Raw genomic sequence first — 11916 nt, forward strand, 5'->3', positions numbered from 1 at the left:
AGACGCTGCTGTGCTTTCTTGGCCAGTGCTGTGGTGTTGTCAGTCCAGGAGAGATCCTCTGTGATGTGCACACCCAGGAACTTGGTGCTGCTCACCCTCTCCACAGTCACAGCATTGACGGTCAGAGGAGCATGCTGAGTGCGCACTCTCCTGAAGTCAACAACAATCTCCTTCGTCTTCTCCACATTCAGAGAGAGATTGTTGTCACTGCACCACCCGGCCAGGCGGCTCACCTCGCTCCTGTAGTTTGTCTCATCTCTGTTGCTAATGAGACCCACTACAGTCGTGTCATCCGCAAACTTAATAAGGAGGTTGGAGTTGTGTGACGGTGTGCAGTCGTGGGTCAGCAGAGTGAAGAGGAGGGGGCTCAGCACACATCCTTGGGGGGCCCCAGTGTTCAGTTGTTAACAGCTCTTCCCCTACACATTACATAGTTCACCTCAGGACACGCAATTTATGTGTGGGAAATGAAAATTGCAACCTGAGCTGAATTTCTTTTACTCTCATGGTGTGATGGTAGCCTGATCGATGCAGCTGCTGCTCAGAGAAACTTGTCAGAGTTTGAAAGAAAACAGCATGATCAAACCATAAAAATGCTGCTAAAATTGTACTACAATAAGAGTGCTGGTTTCACATGGCAGTACTATTTCATCAAAGACAAAATAATTTCCTTTGAGAAACATTTATTCTCTGGCTAAACAACAGTGTGGCTCTGATCACTGTCAACAGCAGATCGTTCAGCTTGGAAAGTAAAAATGTCCAACTTTCTTACAAAACTGTAAAAAAAACAACTTGTACACACTTAAATGTTCAAGCAAATAAGATGCACCAGTGAGTCAGTTGGTCTCATTCACTAATAATTGCAGATTATTCGTATTTATTCACAAAGGAGAACTTATTTCACAACACATGCATACATGTACACAAATTTGTTCTTCACTTCGCTGTAATGCTAATGAATTTGGAGTATTCTAAATGAGCTACCATAATTTGCATAAAACACAGCCAAAATAAAAAAGGGGTTTCTACACAGCCTTTCGTTTCTCAGCAAACCCGTCTAGAAGGCCATATGTTATTTCAGTTTTTCCTAATGTTTTTTTTTGTACATTTCAAAAATTCATTTTAGTACAACAGTTATTGATGAATCATGATTTGTTCATGAAAACGTTTGTACGCAGATATCACACACAAATTTGTGGATGCACACTGTTAGTGTGTGAGACCCAATGTTTCTGTATTACATGATAAAACTGTTTAGTAAACATTTGCAGGTGTTCAGAATTGCACTTTTATGTGGTAACATCAGAATATACTGGTATTATTCAAGTCAAATTTATTATCTAAAATTACTGAATCAATATGACAATATTGGGTTACAGTCAGTAACAAAGTAATCTGTAATCTGACTATATATGGTTACAAGAATTATGATACATCATAAGGGTCAGATCAGGTACAAATAGCTCACAGTATCTTGATAACAATAAAACAATGCAGGCATTATCATTTTTTATAATCTATTTCCTACTTGATTTAACCCATAAAATGACTTTTGTTGATGTAACCTAATTGGTCAGGTTGATTAAATAACATTTTTGACAAATAAAACCAAATTTTTAGGCTACCTGAAAACAAATATGTTTACAGTGGAGATACTGGTGAAGAAACAAATCTTTATCATCAATAAATCCAGTATTCAAATAAATTCAGGTCTGTTATTTTTATACCAATTGACAATAGCAGTCTTAATATGGCTTAACTCTTTAATAGTTTATACTCATTAATGCTGAGAGCTTGATGTGCCCTGTTAACCTCTCTCAGTGTATCTTGCTAGTTTGATTGTGGTTTCTCCTGCTTTACACACTCAAGACAAGCATCAGATCACATTTCCTTTAAGACGTCATTGGGTCAACAGATTCATTCTTTATTTATGGAGGTTATGGTAATGGAGCGATTTTAAAATACTTCTGTAAGTCCACATTGCACATACATGTGTCTGTTTGTTTATGTGTGTGTATATTCACATCACAACCGTATACACAGAACATATACCCTTACCATCAAACTCTTTCTCAAACCGAGAACTAGAAATAATTGTCCTGTGTGTCCTATTGATGTCCTACATCATGCAAAGGCATTTTTATTTACTAATTAAAAAAATTCCTTTGTGGACATTCATCAAAGGAAATTTGGTTTATATAAAACTTTAATAATATAGTATAATATAATAATATATGGATACTAAAAATATTAAATTTTTATAAATATATATATACAGTATATATATATATTAGGGCTGTCAATCGATTAAAATGTTTAATCTAATTAATCACACCCTTTTTCTGTGATTAATCACGATTAGTCACACACTTCATGAAATTAAGCATAGACCATTTATCTTGTTTCAAATGTTTTTGTCACACACACACACACACACACACACAACAAGAATTCCCCTGATGGTTTCATCGGTTTGCCTCTCACCTAGGTTAATGCCGAACATAACCAACCAGGACTGTTTGAGATTAAAACTGACAGGTTGTTGCACTCCACAAACATTTTCTGCTGTAAAATGGATATTAATGCTCAGTCATGCAATAAATTCTATTCCACACAGAGCTAAGCCAATATACAAAGAATCCAAATGACATCATAAGCTCTGGAAAATTACTCTCCAGGCTAGTTTATTTAACATTTACTTCACTGTAGACAGTATCTTTTTGTAGATATTTTTAGATAGCACTTTTATGTTAAAAATTACATAGGCCTATCTTTTAGGATAATGTAGCATAAAAATTAGCTTGTAGCAGCTTTGCGGTTTTAGTCTTTATTATTTTATAGTATTTATTTCTGTCACTCTTAGATTTTATTAATAAAGATGTGTGAACATGACAGACAGTTTTTAGTTTTCTGAAGAGGAAGTGGATTCAAGATGTGGAGGTAGAAAGTCTGTTATAAAGTGTGAAACATCTGTCTGTCACCAAGTTTCTGACATGGTAAAATATAAAAACGAACAAACTCAAAATGTTTTTCTTACAGATTTTTCCTCATGGCCTAGAGTGATCGTGCTGCACCTCTCTCCCCATCTCAGGATGTATTGCATTATGTGGTAATATTGACAGTGATGTAGTAGAGGGTCATAGCCTGCTTACTCTGTGCATACCTGCCTCTCGTATTCCATTCGTCAACTGCAGAAAGAGAGGGATAGATTACATTAAATTTGTTATTACACTTTATCAGTATCATTCATTTTAAAGGGGTCATTGGACGTTGCTAAAAAAGAACATTATTTTGTGTATTTGGTGTAATGAAATGTGTTTATGCGGTTTAAGGTTAAAAAAACATTATTTTCCACACACTCTACATTATTGTTTCTCCTCTATGCCCCGCCTTTCTGAAACGCGTCGATTTTTACAAAGCTCATCGGTCTGAAAAGCGAGGTGTGCTCTGATTGGCCAGCTATCCAGTGCGTTGTGATTGGCCGAATACCTCAAGTGTGTGACGGAAATGTTACGCCCCTTACCTTGTGATGCCGTGTCCCGGTGCGACGAGACAAAACCAATAAAACCCATTATAAACGAGGCATTTGTTGCATCCAGTGAGGTAGGGCTGGACGAAATGGCCAAAATTTATATCGCGATATATTTCTTAATTTCTGTCGATACGATATAATTCCGATATCGATATGAACACTATTAAAAAAAAAGCCTCATAAAAACTGCCAAGAACACCCACAACAGATGTCTGTACCTACAAACTTCTGAAAAATGAATTTTCCAAGTCTATGAAACCTCCTCCTATAAAACTATATAATATTTAAGAAAAAAAACAGCACAAATAAATTAATGTTCACCTTATACCAAACTATAGGCTGACATACACTACCAGTCTTAAGTTTTTGAACAGTAAGATTTTTAATGTTTTTAAAGAATTTCCTTCTGCTCACCAAGCCTGAATTTATTTGATCCAAAATACAGCAAAAACATTTTTACTATTTAAAATAACTGTTCTCTATTTGAAAATATTTTAAAATGTAATTTATTCCTGTGCTGAATTTTCAGCATCATTACTCCAGTCACATGATCCTTCAGAAATCATTCTAATATTCTAATTTGCTGATCAAAAACATTTATTATTATGTTGAAAACAGCTGAGTAGGTTTTCAGGTTTCTTTGATGAATAGAAAGTTCAGAAGAACAGAATTTATCTGAAATAGAAATCTTTTGTAACATTATAATCTTTTTGATCAATTTAAAGCATCCTTGCTAAATAAAAGTATTATAAATAAAATAAAACTGCAGCACTAAATAATATTTCTATATTAAAATTTCTTTCCCCCAAAAAATTATACTGACTCCAATCTTTTGAATGGAATAGTGTATAATGTTATAAAAGCTTTTTATTTCAGATAAATGCTGATCTTTGGATCTTTCTATTCATCAAAGAGTCTTGAAAAAAAAATTTCTCAACTGTTTTAAATATTGATATTCAGCAAATGAGCATTTTAGAATGATTTCTGAAGATTTCAAATAACTGCTTTCAAATAGAAAGCAGTTATTTTAAATAGTAAAAATAATTCAAAACTTTACTGTTTTGCTCTACTTTGGATCAAATAAATGCAGCCTTGGTGAGCAGAAGAGAATTCTTAATAAAAGCTTTTTATTTCAGATAAATGCTGATATTTGGATCTTTCTATTCATCAAAGAGTCTTGAAAAAAAAATTTCTCAACTGTTTTAAATATTGATATTCAGCAAATTAGCATTTTAGAATGATTTCTGAAGATTTCAAATAACTGCTTTCAAATAGAAAGCAGTTATTTTAAATAGTAAAAACTAATTCTCTGCCAGCAGGAGGCGCTTTTAGAGTGATAAAACTTGCGGTTTCCCCGGTAACAACTGTAATCAAAGCAGCTGTGCACATGAACGCTACTTTATCAGATAAAATGAAAATGCTATCGAAACTTTTCTGAAGACAGTCAGTTCCCTTCAGAGATACATTCATATAAAACACCCGCGCCGTGTTATGATTTTGAAACGTGCAATGAGGCGTTTTAGGAGGGCATGGACGAGTCTTAACTTTTATAAAGAATATCTCTTTGGGTTTGAGACTTTAGTCTTTGCAACTTTAGGGATCTTATCTATTCACGAACAGCTTGTAACACTCCAAAGAGAAAGGAAAACTTGAAATCACATTATATGACCCCTTTAAAACTTTACAGTCCTGGCTACTAATTAGTCTATGCAGCTGTGCGAATATTCTCAATATACTGTGATATGAAATACCTATTCACAGATGCTATATTACTGCATAGTACCCATAGAGAACACACTCTGTCATAGACTTGATGGCAATTAATGAATTTGTAGATAGAATTTTAGTTTTTTTAATGATAGATTTATTTCCTTTTTAATTAGTTTACCAGACTGAACAATTGGCACCAAGGCAAACAACAGTACCCACAACCCACTGAACGGACTTAGGCTGCATTTACACTGGCACAAAAAAAATCTGATTTTTTTTGCTCACATCTAACACAGATTGGAATTTGTTGCACATGTGTAAACACAAAATTCTGCATGAGATCCGATTTTTTCGCATCCAATCTACTTCCAAATGTAGTTTTAAATCAGATACATATCCGATATCTGGACATCAGACCTACGTCTAAACAGAAACACAAATATCCGATTCCCCGCAAATCTCCCAATGCGAGGGCTACACGTTTGCCCATAAAGATTGTGTTTTAATGCCAGTGTGCTGTTTGCGCTTGCATTTTATTGAGATGGAAACTTTATATAGGTAAGAAATTGAACATTCAGGAGCTGGTTTTCAACCCCTGCCCCGTGAATTTTATAAAACAGCTAGAAAGCTACATTATATATCTCAGCAATGAGGTGATAACTTAGCAGTTTTTGTAATTAATCCAACAAGCTTCACTTGTTCGCAAACTTCACACTCGCTCGCGCGTTCTCTCTTTCTCTCTCGTTAATTAATTTGAATTAATTTCAATAAATATCATCTTGGCGCTACTTTATTTCACTAAAGAATTCTACCTCTAACGAGCTGTAGATAAAATAGCCTAACGAATGAAAATGACTGTAATTTTTCGTTATTTATCCAGTCAGATTTTGTGCTGAAAAACATCCATGACAGCCGCTGTCCATGCTGGCAAATAATAATGGCCACTCAACGTGAATTATATAAATCATTTTAATAGCACGGCCATTCAAAACCTGAGGGTCTACCATGTGCATAGTAAAGCGATAACTGCAGACAATCCTTTTGGGCAGGAATTAATTTAAATAGACGGCATTTTAATAGCACGGCCATTCAAAACCTGAGGGTCTACCATGTGCATAGTAAAGCGATAACTGCAGACAATCCTTTTGGGCAGGAATTAATTTAAACACAGATATCGGATACCAGAATTTTCATGAGTTTCTGAAACAATATCAGTAGCCTAACTGAGCCTATCATTGTAGCTGCCATAATGATGATATTGTTTATCTGAGCTCTTTAATCACTGATTGCTGTTGTTAGTTCCAGGTGTGTGCATGTGTGTGTGTGTTTGTGCATTATAGATGTTCTGCAGGTGCTGATTGCAGAAGCTCTGTTGTGTGTGTGTGTGTGTGTGTGTGCGCGCACAGCCGCTAATAATATCACAGATTGACAGAGAAACACTGGGCACACTAGATTAAAGCTCAGATTTATTTATAGATCACATGGCCAAATAAAGCAGACAAACAAACACAACTTCTTTCTTCTGTGTCTTTCTAATTGATATGTGATCATTCAAACAAGTTCATTCTAAATTGAGCTGATTCAACAGGCTCACACACAAAGGTTGGTCCTGCAGACCGGAATAATCATACAGGGAATTCTTGTCACGGTAAACTCTGTACTGCTCTCCGATTGTTGCTGAGATCATTCTCAATAAACTGACAAGAGTAGCCATCAAAGCAGATGAACTCATCATCCTGAGAGGGCGATCAGATCACAATGACAGCGATTTGCAGAGACCTGAAGTCGCAGTTTCCATCTTTTTGAGTGACAGTGACCGTTGGTGACACAGTAGAACAGAGATCAAATTTTCATGTATACTGTGTAGAGTATGAAATAAAAATTAAAACTCTTTTTCAACTCAAAATTAGTCAATGAAAGGAGGTGCTTACTAAGGATGACAAATTATTATATTATATTATATTATATTATATTTTAGAAAAATAGTGTATGAGCTGTTTTCTTTTCATTTTATCTGGCAGATGCAACCAGATATACCTCAAGCCCTTTTACCAAAATTTGGGACATGACTGAATACAGTTTAGAAGGCTACTTTGTTATTTACCAGCAATAACATTAAATAAACTGTGATCAGGGTGCAAACTATAATATATTATTAACAGAAACTAGGAGTGTCGGAGGTAAAATAATTAACAATTCTTTTTGTGATTCTAAAGTTTTTAGCATTTTGTTTTTTCAACCTGTGGCCTCCTTGGAAGATATTTTAATAATCTAGTTTCTCTCTAAAGAACATGGGATGTGCTTGTTTTGTTTAAAAAAAAAAAGAAGAAGAAGAAGAAGAAAGAGGAAATACAGGGAAAGTGCCAGTAACTCTGAAGTTTAATACTCTTAAGAATCTGGAGTTTATGCTAAAGCAGTGACAGTGTTTATAATCTTGTGTGGTAATGAACTGACATCTCAAACTCCAGTGCCAATGACACATTACTGTAAGTCAGTTGCTCATATGAATGCATTGAAAAAACTGAATGATGGTTATGAATGATAATAGTTATGACAATGATTAGGATAATTGTGTCTTTAGAGATGGAGGCCAATGTCTAATTAGCATGCCAACTATTGTGCCCCAGTAATGATCAACTCAAATCCACAGGTTTCTATCAAATGTGAAGACAGATCAGAGCCATGGCTCCATTGTGCTTTTTCTCAAGGGTTGTCTTGCCCTATAGTTGCCATGGCGACCCTCATCTTTGCCTGTCAGGAATGAATCCTTAACCTGTCATATTGAATGAGCATCAACCCAACCCAAAACTGCATGTTTGTTTATGTAGTAAAGTAGCAAATATAACCTGCTCTCCATAACCACCTTCTGCTTCTGGTTATTTATCTGTACACTTCTGCTAATTAAGCTAATTAATTTGATGACTCTTAATTAATCAGAGGTCAATGGTCATTTAAGATGCAAAGATGCTCACTGAACTTAATGGTTGGATTTGATTTGCTATCTAAACCAAAAGATAATAAATAAAAAATGTTGTCGCTTTATGTTTGCAGGATCAGACTTCCTATGTGCGACACACATCATTCCAGTGAAGAACGAAGAGGGTGTTGTCATGATGTTCATCTTGAGCTTCGATTACGTGCTGAAAGAGGGCAGCATGGATTCATTAGACCGACTCAACCACACCTCGCCAACCAGACAAGAACAAAGTGAGGCTCCTTCTTTAGTATTTTTTCTTTTCTTTTAATAATTCCCTCTTTTTTTCATTTCCATCAATGCGATCCATTGCCAGCATCTGCTTTAATTGCTTACTACCTGTTTGCCAGATGAGAGAGAGGAAGAGAAATTTTCAAACAAATGGAGCATGGTGGCTGAGAAGTAATAGATGGAGACGTGTGCAGGAAAAAATATGGAGAAAGCAGAGGAAGAGAGAGAAAGGTTTCATTTGCTCCAGTTGCTCTGGCTCACCAGCACACACTGTCAAGACCAAACCCAGTCAGCCAGAAAGGAAATGAAGTGGGGGAAAATAATTTATGTGACACAGTGTTACAATTATTTGGATCCCTGAGGCCAAGTGCTGAACGGTGCTTCATTTATAGGATCCCGTTCAGTAAAATGGTGCTCACTAAACCATCCAATACAAACAGAGTGTGTGCGTGTGTGTGCACATGCTATAATTATGACAAATGTTCATAGAGACCTGTAAGCAATAAAACTGCTGCATTGCATTTTCTGCAAAATATGCTACTGCATCAGTTTACACACGTGCACATGCACACATACAGTACACACACCCTGCCTGATGTCCTCCTCTAACTCTGTATTGGAAAGTCACATCTGAACTGTGAAATCTAATTAATATCCAATGCTAATACCGTCTCTGTGGTATCATAGCAACAGGGAATGTTTTGAAAAGGCCATCTGTGTGTGTTCGTACTGTATGTGTGCGAGTTAGAGGCACTATTTAGTCAGGGCTGTTATAAACCGATGATTTGCTATGGCAGTGTATTCAGTGTTATGCTGAAACATACAACATGATGCTTTAAAAAAAACTGTGGCGAAACTTCCAGCTGGGATGAATATAGATTTCCTAGATCTTGCTTCCTCTGAGAGCAGGGCTGAGGGGCTAAGCAGAAAGGAAGTGCATTGAACCAGTAAAGCAGAGACAAACTAGCTAGTCAAATTTACAAGCTTTTCCATCCTGGAATATGCGAATCAAGGTTGATAAGGGCCATTTTAACTCCTTAAAACAAAATAATGATGACAAAATAATATAGGCTAAATATAATGTTAGATAAACAGATCGAATCGGGGCAAATAGCCTACATTAAAGAGAATTAGGGCTACCGAACATGAATATAATATGCAAGCAGACACTGTCAAAACGGCAATCAAGAAATGCATCATTTTCAATGTCAGCAGTCAGAATAATCCAATTTAAATGCAAAAAGTGCCCAATATAAGTGATAGGAAAAAGCACACACCACGACAGTCAAAACTGCGTCATTCAATGATACATACTGAATTATAATCCGACAATTAAAAAAACAACAACAACAACAATAATGCGCTTACCTTCGTGTCACTCTATAATTTTACACAGAACTAGAGGAATCCTCTTGTTAAGTTCTAACTATAGAACATTAAAGAGAAATTTGCACAGTCAAAACTAATCAAGTCTAGCAGTTTTCAAGGATTTATCAGTCTGGACCGTTTAAAAAATAAAAGACAGGATCGTATGAACTATGAACCAAGATATTTAGTTTTGGTTTTGATTAATTAATTCAAATGTGCTCTGATTTCGGAGTTGCAGTGATAGAGCCTTTGTGTCATCTCACTCCACAATAATTCATGTTTTGAGAATTGAGTCACTCTCCCACTCTTTTACTTATTTAGGCATTGTGATTACTTGAATATACAGTCACTACATTTAAAATCAGATACGTTATAATTTATTACGCTAAAAACTTGTCACTCATGAATCATAATGTCTGTCTGCTGAGCCCTCGTGATAAGTGCGGCTGTCGACGTTTACATCAGCACCAGCGCCTTTGCAGTGTGTGTGTGTAGTAACGTTGTGATGACTGATTGGATGCAGTAGGCCTACATGCATACTTGGGCTTGTTTGTTAAACAATTAGCCTATGCAATTTATATGTTTGAAAACCGCCAAACTGACCCCAAACCAGCCCACATTTTGTCAACCCGCCCAAGCCAATTTTACCCACACAATCAAATTCAAAACCGCCCAATCTGGCAACACTGGTCGGAATGCCTGTTTTGTTTTGGTCTGTGGGATTCCACCCACTGTCAGTTTACCCAATAGTATTTTGACACCCTAGGGTTGCCAGCTGACAGAAAACACAGCATATTGCAGTCATTAAGTGAGCAAATGAACTGGAGCAGAGATTGCAGATTCTACCCGAACTAAAAAAGGCATCTATCTAAAAAGCTCTGTGACCAGAGGCATATTAAAATGCAGATAAATCATCTTATAAACTAAAGTTGATGATACACGGGGAAACTTTTTGGGCAATGTTGCCGCCAATGGGCAACCAGATGAGACACAGGGCCCACGACCAATCTAAAGTATCCAGATAGACGTTTGTTATCCATTCTCAATGTGAAAGTGCCCAAGCAACATTGCTCAAAAAAAGTTGACCAGCAAAATTGCTCAAAAGGTTTTCCCGTGTATCATAACCCTTACAGTGCAAGGCTTGTTGCCTACCATTGTCAGTTGTGCTCGTTCATGTTGTGTGTCCTCAATCTGGCAACCCACGTGAACAGCAAGTCTCAGGAGGAGGAAGCGTAACAACTCTCCAATATTTTAAATTTTGACTGTAGTACCCATTTCAACCACCAGCTGTCAATATTATATATTGCGCCTTTAAGAAGGTGGAGGAAGACAGGTTCAGAAATTATATTTCAAATTAAGGGACAATGTTTGCTCCCTGGAATTGATTTGCAGGGGGATTTTTATTTTTTTTACTTTGTAAGGGGAAGTTTTTATAATTACTTTCTTAAATGTATCTGTGTATACATTTAATGTATCTGTGTATCCATTATAATCACTGAAGCTGTCTACACTGCAAAATGAATCTTACATCATATCTGCACTTTGCTGTTTATGAGTAAATTTGCAAAAGTGCAGTATTCAGAATTCTTCATCACCGGTGACTAATCTAAAGGCTCTGACTGGCTATTGCATTCATACGCTCAACAGAAACCTGTGTGCTTGGTAATGTGCAATGCTGCAAAAATATGCATAAAAAGAATTTGATGCAACACATCTTATGCCACAATCAACAACCATTATGTCTTAATAAATGTAGTTAAATTGTACAGGGCCCCCCCTTATCTTGAATTTGGAGGGCATTTTTGTTCGTTTTGGTGGCATTTTTGCCCTAAGTCCCTCGTAATTTCCACACCTAGAGATGGACATACAGTATATGACTGTTAACTTTGCCTTTTTATACAATATAATAAAATAATGCCTATTTCTTGTTACCTCCTCTGAAACTTACTCTGTTCTTTTTTTTTCTGTAGAAAAAGGACGTTTCTTCCGTTTTCGTCTGCCTGCATCGCTGAGCATGCTGGGAGTGAGTAAGCAATCCCTCCCCCAGGAAGACCCGGATGAGGTGACCATCCATTCGGCTGATCAGAATGAGAAACGCTCT

General features: G+C 36.3%; 1 protein-coding gene across 1 annotated transcript in view; it reads left to right on the plus strand.

Moving 5' to 3' along the window:
* Nucleotides 1–11916, plus strand: part of LOC107660042 (potassium voltage-gated channel subfamily H member 7-like) — a 61624-nt gene that overhangs the window by 16849 nt on the left and 32859 nt on the right. Inside the window, exons 3-4 of the mRNA XM_016449211.1 lie at nucleotides 8294–8449; nucleotides 11792–11907. Of these exons, the coding sequence (XP_016304697.1) occupies nucleotides 8294–8449; nucleotides 11792–11907 (272 nt within the window). The remainder of the gene's footprint in view (nucleotides 1–8293; nucleotides 8450–11791; nucleotides 11908–11916) is intronic.

This window comes from Sinocyclocheilus anshuiensis, unplaced genomic scaffold (assembly GCF_001515605.1).
Source record: "Sinocyclocheilus anshuiensis isolate Anshui unplaced genomic scaffold, SAMN03320099.WGS_v1.1 scaffold55, whole genome shotgun sequence".
NCBI lineage: Eukaryota > Metazoa > Chordata > Actinopteri > Cypriniformes > Cyprinidae > Sinocyclocheilus > Sinocyclocheilus anshuiensis.